The following is a 17,778-nucleotide window of genomic DNA, read 5'->3' on the forward strand; positions in this document are numbered from 1 at the left end:
GTTGGATGTGAATTCTCACAACATCAGAAATTGGTGACACAATTTGAATAGCTGTGCACGCTGGCCTCTATGAAGTGGGCATTCCATAAATACATGTGATCACATAAACAGTTTGATCTTGTTTGCAGTGTTGACATGAACATGACATTCCCCAGATCCCATCCAAGCCCCAATGTCCCAATCTAAGCCTCGGCTCACTCTACCAACATTCACATTGATGGGGGCCATAGTTGAACTAATTGTAATAGAGTGGTGGCGGCCTCTGCTGTTCCACACTTTTTACCAGACATGACATTGTTTTTAAATACTGATTTCCATACAAGCATTCCAAGTGCAATATTGATTTTTATTTCTTTCTTTAATGCCCACTTTGCTGCTATGTCTGCGTTTTCATTTCCTACCACCCCTACATAGGAAAGGCACCCAGACAGTAACCCCACTGTTCCACCAAACCTTTCAATTCTGTGTACTATTGAGAGTAATTTAGTAATTAGATCCAGCCTGGCTTTGCCTTCCACACTCTCCAAAGACTCCAACACTGACGCTGAGTGAGAACACACAACCATCAGCTCTTGTATAGTTTCCTCAACCCAGTGCAACACGCATATTATAAAATTTTCTATAGCTTAATCTTCTATATAAATCTTCTACTTTGCACTGTATCAAACTCTGGTACATTAAATACCAGTTTTCCATGCATACATACATACATACATACATAACTATATATATATATATATATATATATATATATATATATATATATATATATATATATATATTATATATGACTGATTTGTTGATTTTTACTTATTAATGTATTTATTTGTATAGGGACAACATATTATCTTTACATATTTACATGCATAAAGTTACTTATGTAAATATGTCAAGATTATAGCCACGTCAGAGAATCTGCAGATGTCATCCAAAGCTGCAGGCCCTGGATATGTGAGCCCTAGTGTCCTGATAGCCTGTGTACCCCACCTCTGGAGTGTTCTGAATCTTGAGAGAGTCCCCCTGAGATGGAAGACGTTCTGCCTTGTTCCTGCCCCAAAGACGCTGCACCTCATTGGGCTAAAGGACTACAGGCCCGTGACACTGTCCTCCCATATCATGAAGATTCTAGTGACTTGTCATGGAGCAGCTGCGGCCCATGGTACAACATCTGCAGGAGCTACTCCAGGTTTGCTTACCCGCCCCGCCTCGGAGTGGACAATGGCATCATCTACCTCAGAGGTGTCCGAATATTTTTCACTCAGAGCCGCATTTTGAACCATATACAACGTGGAGAGCCACATTATGATATGACAATGAAATTAATCATTGGAAACGTTGCATTTGATGTAATTTTTAAAAGCCTCCACACCTTTAATAAGGCTTTGAACATTAATATTAGGTCTGTTTCTCATTAAAATGTGTGTTATTCTTGTTAATATAGCAGAAAGCTTCAAATTTTATGGTAAAAAGTTCTATTTTTTTGTTATTAGGGTCAATTTAGCAGGGAAAAAAATTGGTCTGAGTAATGCATTTAGTCCCCGGGCCATAGTTTGGACACCCCTGATCTACCTGCTCCACAGAGTACACACCTGGAAAAGTGGGCCACCACTGTGAGAATTGTGTTCTTTGACTTCTCCTGCACATTCAACACTCTGATGAAGACTTCAACTGTGAACAGTAGCTACTGCACAGAGTCGAGCCACCCGCAGTGGTGGGAATGGATGCATCAGACGAGAGGAAGTGCAGGACTGTAGTGGACAACTTTGTCCCCTGGAGCAAATTACCTACAGCTCATTGTGACCAAGACCTAGAAACTGGTGGTGGACCTGAGGAGGATCAAAGCTGCTGTGACCCCCACCTCCATCCAGGAGGGAAGTGTTGATGCAGTGGGGGACTGCTGATTGTAAACAATATTGTCTGATTATGGGTATAGGGACAAACCTAATTCATTAGTTGTCAGTAGCCCCACGTATAATCAGAATAGGAACTTTGTGTCCCTCTGCTGGACAATTTCTTGCTTTGTGTTTATCATCAACCATACTTGTCTTTTTTCTGTCAGTACTGTACTGCCATTGTGCCAAAACCTTCAACTTATACTCAAATTCGACACGACTTTAGGTTGCATTACTACCTACTTACAAATACTGTGAAAAGGTTTTTATTAAGCAATAGTGACACCCAGTGGTTCATCATAAGTACTGCTCTTTATGGGTTTCAATTGAAAACCAGTAGAAGAGATACAAATATTATATATACATATACCTACAACAAAGTTACACAGCCATTGTACAGAAATTAACAAACAATACTTTGGATATTTAATATATTTTTTCTCAGTTATTTTATGTGTCTTCCTTTTTCTTGCATCTGATATAGATCACCCTGCACAAAGCATAAAAGGGCAGTGACAAACTGGGGACTCCTACCAATAGAACGATCACTGTATAAATCCATCCGGGGTAAGGGACTGATGTCAGAGAGGGGAAATTCTCCTGGAAAAAATACAGATACATTGAGTAAGCATTGTCAAATTACTACAGGTCATCAATGTTTTCGCTTACAGAACTGGGATCCCAGACTAAATAGGTCAGTTCTTCTTGTGCTTGTTTTATTATATAAGCAATTATAATGACCAGTAATATAAGTGGGCTGATGAACCTCCATGTGACTTGCCAAAAAATGTTTGGCTTGTGTCCAATCAAAAACATAATATCTTCATTGAACCTGGGAGTGAGATTTATTTAACCATTAGTATACATACTTAAACATCTGAATAAAACTGCGGTTATTAGTTGAGCCTACCTATCTATCCCATAAACGTAGACCACGATTATACTTTCAAACAAGCCAATCAAAAGCGAAGGAATTGATCCAGCAAACATATCAAAGAGTGATACCCAATACATCCCAGAACACTGAGCAAACAGCAACGCGATGAAAAATGCAGCAAGAAATGTTATGCCTAAAACACAATGGGTTTAGCTTAACTAGGGTTTAGTTATTCAAAAAGTAATAAGTGCATATTTTCTTACCAGTTACTGCTTCTTGGGGCCACCTTTTAGGAAAGACGTTTAGGTCTCTTAAAGGAACAAGCACTCCTTCAAAAGTGCCTATCAGGCTTGAGAGACCCAAACAGAGGAGTGTGATGAAAAAAAGTATGGACCAAACTGGAGAGGCGGGCATGTTGTTAATGGCATCTGTGAAGACAATGAAAGCCAGACCAGGCCCCGCCACACCCTAGAAAATGTAGAAACGCTTGTTGATCTAGTTCTTTTTATTGCAATACAAACTCTTCTGTCTCTTTCTTTTTTATACTAATCATTAGAATATTAACAATTACCTCTCTGAGAAATGCCTGCATGTCACAAGAAAACATGTCCAGTCCCATAATAGTTGTAGGATATGTGCTGTTTAAAATGTTCAAGGCTTCTTCGTAGTTGTCTGGTGTGATGGACTTCTCAGGAAATTGAAATGCATTCATTAAAGACTCGATGTTACTATGACAAGAACATAATATTTAGAAAAACAATAACCACTTTTACAGGCACATCTTTATGATGTGGGATGGGTTCGTTGCACATTCAGGGTAGTTCTGTAGTTTGTCATTATCTCTGTGTTGTCACTGTTTCTAGTTGACTCAAATAATTCAGATTCAGAATACAGTACCACCTACTCATTTATACATTGCTCATATTTCTCTGTTGCTCTGAAGCCGATGATGGTGTAGGTCACAGTGGCTACATACACTGAAGTTACAGCAGTAACAACTGAGAGGATAAAAGCATCATTCCTGCAATTGTTGCTGGAAACAGAAGGAAGACCAAATATTAATTTCCATAATGCATTTAAAACTCTGACATGTAGTAAAGTTAGTTTCTCACTGAAGTGGGTTGTAGCTTGAGAAATAAATCAGTCCTCCCCATCCTATTCCTAGAGAAAAGAACACCTGTGCTCCTGCATCCAGCCAGGTGATTGGGTTGTACAACTCTTCAACCTACAAAGTGAGTCTCAAATCAAGATTCTGGGGTTGAATTTGGACAATCGTGTAACACATTTAATGTCATCTTCAGTTAATGCAAATGGTGACTCACTACTGGTGTAAAAAGAAACTTGACTCCAGTCAGAGCACCTTTAAGGGTCACCCCACGAACCAGGAAAATGGCTAGAACAACATAAGGCAATATGGTTGTGACGTACACAACCTAGATTAATTTCATCACAAAGTAACAATATAACGTAATAATATTGTGATCATATGAGAAATGTAAGTGAACAAACTTTTCCAGAACTGCTTATTCCTCTGATGTAGCAAATCCCAATTACTGTCCAGGCCACTAACAGGCATACTACTATAGGCCAGTGGATCCCCCCAGAGTCGGCTATTGAGGTGGACGTGTTCAGCGTGACTCTGTAATAGAAGTATTCCACCGTGGAGCTCTTCTGGCACTCAGCTATGTAACCTACAACAAACAATAATGACTGCATGAAATACTTGTTATAGGCCTTCTTTGTACAATTTGGACAATGTATTTTGGTTTAATTCAAGTTCCATCCATGCTGCATGAATAGAATGATGCATTAATAGGTTATGATTTGATTTTACCTGTTTTGTTTTCATTGAGAGGGCACTGTGTCCAGGGAAGAGGACTTTGAAAGGAATTAAAGAGATACCAGAAGATCCAGGCCATTAATGTGTTGTAGTAAAGCCCGACGAACAAGCATACCAGCATTGAGGCGATTCCTAAGAAGACAGATTTATACAGTTTTCAGCGGCGGTAGTGGGGATGCCTTTAATGGACTTTATCTTGACTTACCAATACCAGTCAGATAAGGGTTAATGGACCGCCACACTCCAACGCTGCCTTTTCTCAGGCGCTGACCAAGAGCAAACTCCATAAAAAGAAGAGGCATTCCCTCAAGAACCAGCAGGATTAAATATGGAATCAGAAAGGCACCTAGAAATGTATGCAATTACTCAGAACAAACTATTGTAATATTTAGGTGATGATGTTGTGTGAACGTTTCAAGTGTGTGATCCATTGTAATCATTGCTGCTTAGAAAACCAGGGAACATGTGACATGGTGCAAGCTTTATTATAATTATCATTGCAACAAGTGACATAACAAAAAAACAACTTGAAATTAAAGTAAATAATATATAGTTCCTTAATTTTTTTATTTTACTTAAAAGTTTTAAAACTTTTGCAAACTTTTATTTAATTTTACAAGTTGACATGCTAATAGTAATGATTGATCTGATTGGTTATTACCTCCTCCATGGCTCTGGCACAAGTACGGGAAGCGCCACACATTACCAATTCCAATGCAGAAGCCCACACATGTCAGAATGTACTGGGCCTTGTTGTCCCACTTGGGCCGGTCCTCAGCCTGCTCTTTGTCCATCCTCTCCAGCGCCTCATATGTGTGGATCCGTTTGTCCAGTCCAGGGTTTGGGAGAAGCACTTTCATTGTGGATACCCTGAAGAAGAACCCAACACTGGTAGTCCCACAGACAGATCCTTGGTGTAGTCCTCAAATCAAAGACACGTAACAACAGCTGTGAATATGATCCTTTTCGGTTATGTCGCCCTGATTTACCAGCGGAGACATGGACTGCTGTACAGCTGATATCTCATGAGAGTAGAGGAAAGAGAAATGTACAAAGGGGAATTGCATAACATGGCACAGTTTATGATGATGATTACCTGACAATAATTAATGTTGTAATCCCTAGTGTTGTAATGCTATTCAATTTTTATTACTATACTCCAATACATTTTTAGTAGAAGACAATGAGTAACCTCCCAGGCAGTAGCTCAAAGCTCTGTGCTGAGTTAATGTACAACAACCTTCTATATACCGTATATAGTGAGGAATACTCAAGAGATCATCATCCTAATACATTATATTGTTTGGGAAATTATTACTCAACATGATTATTGTTGATTCATCTTTTATTATATAATTCGCATAATAAAATGTTTATTTTAATAAATGCATATGTGATAAAGGAATGTGCCTTTAAGTGGTGGTTGTAAATACTCCTATGTAGTAAATAAAATAAATATTTTTTATGTGAATGGTGATTAGGAGTTCAACCCAACAAAGCATTTTGACAGCCCTTTTTTGTAAGCAGGAGTAGCATCTGATACAAATCTTTATTTATTAAATATTTTCTTATATGACAACATGCAGTATTTTAAATAAATATACACTATATTGGTCGTTAACTTTCATTTCTCTCAGTTGTTTTGTGTGTCTTCCTTTTTCTTGCATCTGATATAGATCAACCTGCACAAAGCATAAAAGGGCAGTGCCAAACTGGGCACTCCTGCCAATAGAAAGATCACTGCGTAAATCCATCCGGGGTAAGGGACTGATGTCAGAGAGGGGAAGTTCTCCTGGAAAAAATACAGATAAAAATGAGTACCTCTTTTTTTTCTTACCACTGTAGGTCCTCAATGTTTTCTCTTACAGAACTGGGATCCCAGACTAAATAAGTCGGTTCTTCTTGTGCTTGGGTAATCAGGTAGAAAATTAAAATGACCAGTATTATAAGTGGACTGACGAACCTCCATGTGACTTGCCAGAATATGCCAGGCTTATAACCAATCATAAACTTGATATCTTCATTGAACCTGTGGGAATTTTTAGTTCAGGCTTTTTCTCAGTTATAGCTGTAGTCATGATTAATCATACCTACCTATCCACACCGTAAACGTAGACCACGATTACAATTTCAAACAAGCCAATGCAAAGGAGAGGGACTGATCCGGCAAAGTTATCGAAAAGAGTTACCCAATAAAACCCAGAATGTTGGGCAAACAGCAAGGTGATGGTGAAGGCAGTGAGAAATGTTATACCTGTTAAACACACACAGTCAAATACGCATTAGCTTGAAGTAAAAATGTAATAGATACCTAAAAGCATACAAATTTACCTGTTACTACTTCCTGGGGCCATGATTTTGGGAATACGTTTAGGTCTCTTAAAGGAACAATCACGCCCTCGAAGGTACCAATGAGAGTTGAGAGACCCAAACAGAGAAGCATGATAAAAAACAGTATAGACCAGACTGGAGACGCAGGCATGTTGATAATAGCCTCCGTGAAGACAATGAAAGCCAGGCCAGGTCCCTCCACTCCCTACAAAAGTCATGAAAACTGTAGTTCATATGGCTGTACTTGAATACAGTTACTCAAAACAACATTGGAGTATTGAATAATTACCTGACTAAGAAATGTTTGCATGTCACAGGGGGCAATATCCAACACCATGACCTTATCTGGGTCTGTGCTATTCAAATGCTTATAGGCTTCCTCATAGTTGTCTGGCGTGATGCTGTTTTCTACCAAATTAAAGGCGTTCAATAAGGTCATGATGTTACTGTGAGAAAATAGATGGCAAGAAGGGTTAATATGTTACATGTATTGCACATACGGCACAGAAATCCTCACCAAGGCGATGTCATAAAGCTGTTAAAATAATCAAACAGAACAGAACGAGCAGTACTTACTCAGTGATGCATTGATCGTATTTCTCCGTAGCTCTGAACCCTATAATGGTGTAGGTTACCATGGCTGCATAAACTGAGGTGGCAGCAGTAACAACCGACAAGATGATGGCATCATTCTTGCAATTGTTGCTGAAAATAAGAATCCATATTGCCAAATGCTCACATAAGGGGGTGTCCTGTCAGTGATTGACTTTGTTTCTTACTGAAGTGGGTTGTAGCTCGAGAAAGAAATGAGTCCTCCCCACGCTAATCCAAAAGAAAAGAACACCTGAGCGCCAGCGTCCAGCCAGGTGGACGGCGTCAACAATTCGTCAACCTACAAAATGTGTCTGAAGTTAACAGCAGTCTTATGTCCACAGTGGATTATGATTTGATTTGTAATTGATGTGTTGTTGTTGTTGTTGTTGTTGTTGTTGTTGTTGTTGTTGTTGTTGTTGTTTTTGCCAGACTCACTCACCACTGGTGTGAAGAGGAACTTAACTCCACTCAGAGCACCTTTAAGAGTCAGTCCACGGATCAGGAAAATGGCCAGAACAATGTAAGGTAGGACGGCAGTCACGTACACCGCCTTAAACATCAAATAGACAATTTATTTATACTTTTCCTGGTTCTTGTTATAATTCAACACTGTGTAAAACTGAACACTCTTTTCAACAATTGTAAGAATACAATGTATATACAAACGTGCACTTGTGGTACAGTATGTAACTGTTCTGGTAAAGGGTTCACCACCTGCTTTTTCTCCGTAGCGATGTTATTGCTTTGCCTGGAATGTTCCACACTATGGTATTAAACTTCTATTTATCTACTGTATTTCCTGTACTGTATTTCCATAGAGACAAGCCACCAGGCCAAGTAAAAGATCAGATCGGTGTTTTTAATGTATTTTTTTCAGTATCAAAAACACATTACCACACTGCCTTTCCTCAAACGCTGACCAATCGCAAACTCCAAAAGGAGCAGCGGCGTTCCCTCCAGCACCAGTAAGATTAGATAAGGGATCAAGAAAGCGCCTGAAAATGTTTATTGTAATATTTATGTTCTCGACCCACAAGGCACAATTTTAGATTTTAGTTTTGAAGAGTAAAAATCCCAAATCATATTTCAATTAATTGAATGAATACATTTGGAATTTGTGTGCGTGCATGTGTGCGCTTGTTTGCGTGTGTGTGTGTGTGTGTGTGTGTGTATGTGTGTGTGTGTGTGAGTGTGTGTGTATGCGTGTGTGTGTGTTTACATGTTTAAGTGTGTGTGTGTGTGCGTGCGTGTGTGTTTACATGTTTAAGTGTGTGTGTGTGTATGCGTGTGTGTGTGTGTGTGTGCGTGTGTGTGTGTTTACATGTTTAAGTGTGTGTGTGTGTATGCGTGTGTGTGTGTGTGTGTGTGCGTGTGTGTGTGTTTACATGTTTAAGTGTGTGTGTGTGTATGCGTGTGTGTGTGTTTGTGTGTGTGCGTGCATGTGTGTTTACATGTTTAAGTGTGTGTGTGTGTGTGCGTGTGTGTTTACATGTTTAAGTGTGTGTGTGTGTGTGTGTGTGTGTGCGTGCGTGTGTGTTTACATGTTTAAGTGTGTGTGTGTGTGTGCGTGTGTGTGTGTGTGTGCGTGCGTGTGTGTTTACATGTTTAAGTGTGTGTGTGTGTGTGTGTGTGTGTATGTGCGTGTGTGTGTGTGTGTGCGTGTGTGTGTGTGTGTATGTGTGTGTGTGTGTGAGTGTGTGTGTATGCGTGTGTGTGTGTTTACATGTTTAAGTGTGTGTGTGTGTGCGTGCGTGTGTGTTTACATGTTTAAGTGTGTGTGTGTGTGTATGCGTGTGTGTGTGTGTGTGCGTGCGTGTGTGTTTACATGTTTAAGTGTGTGTGTGTGTGTGTGTATGCGTGTGTGTGTGTTTGTGTGTGTGCGTGCATGTGTGTTTACATGTTTAAGTGTGTGTGTGTGTGTGCGTGTGTGTTTACATGTTTAAGTGTGTGTGTGTGTGTGTGTGTGCGTGCGTGTGTGTTTACATGTTTAAGTGTGTGTGTGTGTATGCGTGTGTGTGTGTGTGTGTGTGTGTGCGTGCGTGTGTGTTTACATGTTTAAGTGTGTGTGTGTGTGTGTGTGTGTGTGTGTGCATGTGTGCATGTGTGCGTGTGTGCATGTGTGTGTGTGTGTGTGTGTGTGTATGTGCGTGTGTGTGTGTGTGTGTGCGTGTGTGTGTGTGTGTGTATGTGTGTGTGTGTGTGTGTGTGTGCGTGTGTGTGTGTATGTGTGTGTGTGTGTGTATGTGCGTGTGTGTGTGTGTGTGTGTGCGTGTGTGTGTGTGTGTATGTGTGTGTGTGTGTGTGTATGTGTGTGTGTGTGTGTGTGTGTCTTCTATTGTGGGTGACAAATGGATGAGTCATCAAAGCAGTTCTTTAATCATTTGCTGAATTGGAGATTATTTAACAATTCATCTTGAACACCTCAACCATCTTTATGCAAACCTGTTAACTTAGTTAACTTGTTCCAGGAATGTTTTTCAATGATTTATTTTCAGTGCTTTACAGTTTTGCTGTTTCGTTGTTACAGTAACCAGAGTAACAATGTAACACTTTCTTTAATTTTATAGTGCTTTCACAGACTATGGAACCGACTGACTTACGCCATAGAATCAAGTACTCTATACATACAAAAAAAACTTAAAAGCAACAAGACATTACTATGGATCATTTGGCACATGATACTGGCTGGAAATGAGCTGGTTCTGGTGGTGAGGTGATCTGCAGTTGTGTCTTTTTCCTACATTTCATCCTTTGTGTCGGTACATTTCTGGTTTAAATTTATTGCAATGGTCTAATCCTATTTTCAGACCAGGTTTGGATTTAGTAGTGCTCATTAAGCCAAATCATATAAATCAGGGGTTCTCAACCTTGGGGTGCCAGCGGGTCCCCAGATGATATGAGAGTGAAATATAACACTGACACAATAGTGTTAAACAAGGCTTGACACCCTTCAATGCAGTGGTAAATGTAGATTATTATTTGTCTCCCAAAGTCCTTTAACTAGCTCTATATTCTCAAAATAAAATCAGACATTAGACATGGGGCTACTTTATCACTTTGGGGGTAGCCAACCCTTTTTGAGGTTGGGGTTTGCAAATTCCAATTATTGTTACTGAACCATTGATCTAAGTCATTACATTCAGTCACTTACCTCCGCCATGGCTTTGACACAGGTAGGGAAACCGCCACACATTTCCCAATCCTATACAAAATCCCACACATGTGAGGATGTACTGGGCTTTGTTGTCCCACTTGGGCCTGTCCTGGAGCGCCTCTTGTTCCAGTTTCTCCACTTGATTATAGTCCGGTATCCGCTGCTCCAGCCCGGGGTTTGGGAGCACTAACCTCATGGTGGGATTAATGTTCACTCACAGAAGCGCTGTCTGTTTGACTACTCATGTACTATATTGTACAGCGCTATTATCTGCTTACAGATTAGATCTGCACCTTTGCCTTTTACAGCCTTTTAAATATTCTTGTGAAATGTACTGTTAGAGCTTTTTTTAATAATGGACTTGTGATGTGAGAGAAGAGAAGTATTTCTGTAACCTGATATTTACTTTGAATTGTTTAATAGTTTTAGAACTCTCTTTCAGCCTACGATTATACCAATACCAAATAGCAAATTCTGTAATAACTAATGTTTAATCAAATCCAATATAAATAATTTTTATTTTTGTACAGACACATGACATAAAAGGAAAACAGCAGTAATATAAATGCACGCTTTATATCATAATAATTCAGAAAGTCAATTACTGTATCTGACAAACAGAGAAATTAAAGCAATAGCGAAGCAACATATTGTATAGTTCAGGTAAAAGAAGAAAAGAGCAGCATAATACACAAATTGTATGAATTTATCGTACTTACAACTAGACTAGTCTTACAACTAAACTCATATTTTCCCATTCTTCTCTACTTTAGCTGAGATAGAGTCCACTGAGTCAGGATGCTCATCCTTGTGCTTACAGCATTTCATCCGGATAAATTTGTAAAGAGCAAATACTGGGATGCTTAAACTGGGAATTCCGGCCAAGATGAAAATGATACCATAGACAAAAGTAGGATAGAGTTGTTCATCTAGCGTTGGAAAAACCGCCTATAGCAAAAGAAACAAAAAGGCCTTAGGTTAAAGGAAATAATACAATATAGATTGTAAAATACCGAATTGTGCTCACCGACGCAGTGTCCCAGACCAGATATGAGGGACTCTTGGAGACTTGGGTGACAAAATAGAAGATCAAGATGACAACCATGATGAGGGGGCTCACCACTCTCCACGTGGCCTGCCAGAAAATGTTGGGCTTGTGGCCAATCATAAACTCAATGTCCTTGTTAAATCTGATTGAACATAGAAGAGGAAGTGCAAAGGTTAAGTGCCGGTAAAATTGTGCTGAAAGCAAACATCAAAATGACCTTATCCTTTTATTAGTACATGTCCAGTAAATATCAAATGGAGTCAGTTATGACTCCAATTTAGATACAGTGCTGTTAAAAGGACGTGTTAAAACGTGTTTATTGAACACGAGAGAAAAATATGAAATATATGTTGTTATTTTAGTTGTGATGGTTGAACTTAACACATCATTGCAGTTAAAATATAATACAGTGTCTCCAGTAAGTATTCACTTTTTTCCCCAACATTTTTTTACAGCCTTATTCCAAAATGTATCAAATTAATTTAATTAATTATCAGTCTTAAAAACAGTACCGCATAATGACAATGTGAAAGACGGTTGTTATCATTCTTTGCCAAAGCATGTGTACATAAGTAGGGAAGGAGGAGGAGAAGGAGAACCTTCCAGAAGAATAACCATCTCTGCAGCACTACACCAATCAGGTCTGTGTGGTAGAGTGGCCAGATGGAAGCCACTCCTCAGTAAAAGGCACATTGACAGCCCTGGAGTTTGCAAAAAGACACTTGTCTGGTCTGATGAAAGATGGAACTCTTTGGCTTGAGTAAACCAGACACTGCTCATCATCTGGAGACTAGTCAGGATCAATGGAAAGATGAATTCAGCAGTGTACTGAAGGTTCATCTTCCAACAAGTCAACGACCCTAAGCACACCGGATATAAAAGGAGTGGCTACAGGACAACTCTGTGAATGTCCTTGAGTGACCCAGAGCCCAGACTTGAACCCAATTGAGCATTATACTCAAAACCATTTGAGGTAGTAATTAGTGCAAAAGGTGCTTCAACAAAGTGTTGAGCAACGGTTGTGACTTGTACACATGTGCACATTTTTGTTTGTTAAAAAAAACAACAACCTTCTTTAATGTTGTCATTATGGGGTATTGTTTGAGGCAAATGATGAATTTAATCAATTCATAATAATAAAGCTGTAACATAACAAATGGGGGGGAGTGAATACTTTCCACGTGCACTGAATATGGAACTCTGTGTGGAGTGAACTGAATAACACATTTAGCATAGCTCACTATTCAATAATGAGCTTAGTTACAGAAAGCGTCTTATGATAAGAAGGTTATAGGATACGGGAACCTACAGGAAATGTTATTTGTTTCCTTGTTATATCATGCCGCCTCAGAATCAGTTATTAGTAGACATTGTTTAACTCCTGACAAACTTACCGGTCTATTCCATAAACGTAAACAACTGCAATCATTTCACAGAATCCAATGACCAGCAGAGGAATTGATCCTGCATAGTTATCAAACAGTGCCAGCCAGTAGTTTCCAGAGCGCAGTGCAAAAATAAGTCCAAGCCCAAACGAGACGAAGCAGACCAAGCCTAGATCACAAAATTCAGTTTAAAAGAATCATCATATTTATGTATTTTTTGACTAGACATAACATCAGTATTTCAGGATATCATATACAGTAATATTTAGCACATTGTTTTTCTCTAATCTTTGCCAAGACATCACATTTGTCCTTGTCATTCTTCATATTGTCACACTTTTTTTTTCACATGTCTAATATTGAGGACAATGTGCAGCTGGAGGATAATATGACCCACTCATTCTATACTGACAAAATGGCCGCTTCACCAGTTAGCAGCCATATTGTGCACATTTACCACAAAGTACTTCTTTTGGCCAGCTTTTGGGTAGAATATTGAGGTCCTGCAGAGGGGCCACCACTCCCTCAATATTTCCAAACATTGTGGAGAGACCAAGGCAGAAGAGCATGACGAAGAATAACACAGCCCACAGAGGGGAGATTGGCATCCGGATGATGGCTTCTGTAAACACAATGAAGGCCAGACCTGTTCCCTCCACTCCCTGGACAACACATCCAGGTTAATTATCTATTCCAATAAAATACACTGTCCATGTTACGAGCTCTACTTACCTGGCTGAGGAAAAACTTGATGTCACATGTGGCTAAGTCCAAGTTTCCAACCAAAGCAGGGTTGGTCTGATTGAAGAAATTCAAAGCCTCATTGTAGTTACTATCAGTGATGTTGTTCTCAGGCACGTCAAAGGCATTCATCAACTTCAGTATATTACTATGAAAAATAAATATAAATATCAATTGCCTGTGACATGAAATCTCCACTTCCACTTACTCTGACACGCAGTCGTCGAAGTTCTGTGTGGCCCTGAAGCCGATGATGGAGTAGATAACTGTGGCTGAGTACACTGACGTACAGCCATTGATGATGGAGATGAGTACTGCGTCTTGTTCACAGTTGTTGCTGCAAAAATATGCTAAATCTGGTCAACTGTTTTGGTAAACTGTTCAACTCAACAAGATTTTGACTCACTGAACGGAGTTGTAGCTGGAAAAGGAGATGAGACCTCCAAAAGCCAGGGAAAACGAATAGAAAACTTGTGCCCCTGCGTCTAGCCATGTTGTTGGGTTCATCAACTCATTCACCTGGATAAGAACAGTTAAATGTTAAAATCTTATCATCTTCATTAGAGCTGTTACTGTTCTCATGTGAAATTATCTCTTCAATGTTTTGGCTCATAAATGCACTATTACTCATTCACTCCATACTTGGCAGTGGTGAGCACACTCAGGTGCCCTGGGGCAGACTGACCACTTGCGCCATTGGCTCTTCTGATCACTACCAATCATTCATGCACTGTGACGCACACACCGCTTCATTCTAGTCAAGGTGGATGCAGTGTCCCGCCTCCTTTTCAGGTGAAAATCCCTCCTTTGCGTACATATAGTACATATTTTATTACTGTTTCTAACAACCCATGCACTTTCATCTTATTGCAAGATCAGTAGTCTGACATCATGAAGCCCTTTGAACACCTTGATGAAGTCTGTATATAAAGATTCCCTGGTCCCATGATAGTAAATCTAAGCTTCTGCTAAAACAACTTTAACCATGCTATAATATAAGATCATTGTCATAAGCTGCTTCCTTGAGAAATGTATTTGGCTGAGCTCTGAAACAACATCTCGAGCCACTCAATCGACAAGAGCAGGATCCTTAAAGACTGTACAATATTTCGAAATTCTGTTTTTTCTTACCAACAGAGCTGATCACATATACAATCTATCACACATTTTCACACCTGGCAAAATAGTGTCTCCTTTTAAACCAAATGTTCCCATAATGTGGACTGATTCTGAAAAATTCAGACTCCGGGTCATACACAAATGTTTTAAAACATTGTGCAGCTATTTTTCAAATATAGAAAAACTGTCAATTTAAATCTGCTGCTGCTTGCTGTATATAAATATAAATGTATGGTCTATGTATGCAATTCTGATTTTTATTACTGTACTAAAATATGTAAAATGTATAAAATATGTAAAATGTATAATGTTATAGTCACACAATTGATCACACTTACATCTGGTGTGAAGAGGAACTTGATTCCTTCAAAAGAGCCTTTAAGTGTTAGCCCTCGGACGAGGAAGATGGTTAGGACCAGATAGGGTAGAGTGGATGTGATGTACACAGCCTATGAACAGACAGGAGATAATGATACCGCACAAGATCACTGACGCATTGAATAATAAGATATAACATTTGACTGTAATTTGACCTTTCCCGTGGTCTCGATTCCTCGGATGGTACAGACATACAGCAGTGTCCAGGCAGCCACCAGGGACAACACCATCCACCACTGTAAATCTCCGGTTTCTTCAATGGCAGTGGAGGTGTTCAGAGTCTCCCTGTACCAAAAGTAGTCCACTGTGCTGCTGCGGGCACACTCCTCCACCAAACCTGTAGCATGGACAGACTACTGGTCAAAATGTTTCAAATGTCAGCCTAAGATTTACAATTTCCATAGAGACAAACCGGTCTTGTTGGCATTAAGGGGGCATTGACTCCAAGGCAGTGGGTTCTGGAATGAGTTGAAGAGATACCACATGATCCAAGCCATGATGGTGTTGTAGTACGTCCCCACCAAGAAGGAAACCAGCATAGAAGCAATTCCTATTTTAAAAAAGTATAGCTTATTTTCGATAATATGTTAATACATGATAAATCATTATGTGTATACTCACCTACTCCAGTGAGACATGGGTTTATTGACCTCCACACCCCCACACTGCCCTTCCTGAGCCTCTGGCCGATAGCAAACTCAAGGTGCAGCAGTGGGATTCCCTCCAGCACCAAAAGAATCAAGAATGGGATCATAAAGGCACCTGGAAAAGCAACATTTTATGTTACTGTAATTATAATGTCATTGTAATGACTTTATTTCATATACTACTGAATAATTTACATTACAAAACAAGCAAACAATGTCAGTCATTTAACATTTGCTATTTTTCCACTATGAAATTCAGATTTAGCATAAAATAAAGGTTCTTAACAAAATCCCAATAAGCTCCAGAGAAATAAAATAAAACAAGAATCTCCTTCATTTGCATAATCATATTTGTCTTGTATTTTATCAATATGGAATTAGATGCTAGCCACGCAAAATAGCATAAAACAGACCCATAAGTCTTTTGAATATTTCAGTTAATGGGGATATTGGTTGGATTTCAACACTAGTATAGTATTTGAACTATTTTGAAGTAAACTCTTTGACTTTGTATTTCTTTGTTAACTATGCAAGTTAATAAATACACAGAGGCTTGTAAATTCTGTTGTTAATGTTTTAGGCTGTCAAATACATACAAAACTGCAACTCACCTCCTCCATGGCTCTGACATAAGTAGGGGAACCTCCAGACGTTCCCCAGTCCCACACAGAAGCCCACACAGGTGAGCAGGTACTGGGCCTTGTTGTCCCACTTGGGCCTATCTCCTGCCTCTTCCTTCTCCATCCTCTCCAGATCTCCATGAGTGGCAATCCTTCTGTCCAAACCTGGATTTGGTAACTTGAACTTCATTGTATCTTTTTAATCTAGGCTAAAAAGAGCATGTAAAAAAGAAAAAAGTATCCTCCTTTACTGTATATTATCCCTCTTGTTTCATGCCCAGTCTTCTGTTACTGATTGCCTCTGGACTGTCCCTTGCTGCGTGTTTCAGCAGCGAAATGTTCACTTTGACCCTTGGCATTGAAACCACGCTTATCAGTGTTGCTTATTAAAGTCTTAAAGTGTCTGTCAAGTCAGCACGTGGAAACTGAATAGACGCAACCACTTTTGTAGCGGTACGTCACTTGACATTATAAACAGTTTACACCTCATGGCTTATTTCAGTATTTATACATTTTATACAAAACATTTTTTTATTTTATTTGTTCAACCTTTATTTAACCAGAACCTCATTGAAATGTAGGGGATTCTTACTAGTACAAGTACTGTAGTGTTAGTCATGTTCAAAGTTGATATAGGTTTTCAAACAGTTTTCAAACATGACGGTATCAAACATATGTTTGATATCATATTTTAAGAGTAACTTGGGGCACCAGCCATTGATTAGGCATTTAACAAATTTATAATCAAATATCTAAATTAATTGATTTATTAAAAATGTATTTTGCTCACTTCTCTTCAGCTCTTGATCTGAACCTCTACAAAGACACACCAGGCGGTAGACCCCAGGGGCCCCTCCCCCATCAGGGAGAGGGCCCATTGGCTCTAAAACTCTGCTTTCAGCAATGGCTGAAGCGGACATCTTCATCAAAGACAGCACATGTTAACGGACTTTGGACTCGTCAAAAATCTCGGAACGCTAATCCCTGAATAAACGCTAAACCCCCTAGAATTAATCAAAACTTAATCCTTAATACCAGCATTTCTTTTAACTAAATTGAGCCCAGGCACAGCCTGTGTAACCAAATGTGTAATTAATTGCTTTGATATTTTACCCACACAAAATCATTCTGGTTTATAGACCCTTTGTATTG

At 39.3% G+C, this 17,778-nt stretch overlaps 2 protein-coding genes and 1 pseudogene across 2 annotated transcripts; all 3 read right to left on the reverse strand.

Moving 5' to 3' along the window:
• Positions 1-2,321: 2,321 nt before the first annotated feature.
• On the reverse strand, positions 2,322-5,567 carry LOC140361801 (sodium-dependent neutral amino acid transporter B(0)AT1-like). The gene is made up of 12 exons (XM_072447653.1): positions 5,271-5,567; positions 4,815-4,955; positions 4,604-4,741; positions 4,279-4,460; positions 4,092-4,202; positions 3,882-3,994; positions 3,674-3,802; positions 3,341-3,497; positions 3,033-3,237; positions 2,803-2,962; positions 2,562-2,724; positions 2,322-2,492 (listed from the first exon to the last, which is right to left on the reverse strand). The coding sequence occupies exons 1-12, from the start codon at positions 5,467-5,469 to the stop codon at positions 2,343-2,345; spliced, it is 1,848 nt and encodes a 615-aa protein (XP_072303754.1). The 5' UTR covers positions 5,470-5,567; the 3' UTR covers positions 2,322-2,342.
• Positions 5,568-6,191: 624 nt separating this feature from the next.
• LOC140362312 (sodium-dependent neutral amino acid transporter B(0)AT1-like) lies at positions 6,192-10,933 on the reverse strand (annotated as a pseudogene).
• Positions 10,934-11,248: 315 nt separating this feature from the next.
• Positions 11,249-17,011, reverse strand: LOC140361800 (sodium-dependent neutral amino acid transporter B(0)AT1-like). Its single transcript, XM_072447652.1, has 12 exons — positions 16,618-17,011; positions 15,981-16,121; positions 15,772-15,909; positions 15,515-15,696; positions 15,320-15,430; positions 14,269-14,381; positions 14,071-14,199; positions 13,854-14,010; positions 13,579-13,783; positions 13,131-13,290; positions 11,716-11,878; positions 11,249-11,636 (listed from the first exon to the last, which is right to left on the reverse strand). The coding sequence occupies exons 1-12, from the start codon at positions 16,814-16,816 to the stop codon at positions 11,433-11,435; spliced, it is 1,902 nt and encodes a 633-aa protein (XP_072303753.1). The 5' UTR covers positions 16,817-17,011; the 3' UTR covers positions 11,249-11,432.
• Positions 17,012-17,778: the final 767 nt, after the last annotated feature.

This window comes from Eucyclogobius newberryi, unplaced genomic scaffold, assembly GCF_026437365.1.
Source record: "Eucyclogobius newberryi isolate DKJ021-1_F unplaced genomic scaffold, fEucNew1.0.hap1 SCAF_16, whole genome shotgun sequence".
In the NCBI taxonomy this organism is placed as follows: Eukaryota; Metazoa; Chordata; class Actinopteri; order Gobiiformes; family Gobiidae; genus Eucyclogobius; species Eucyclogobius newberryi.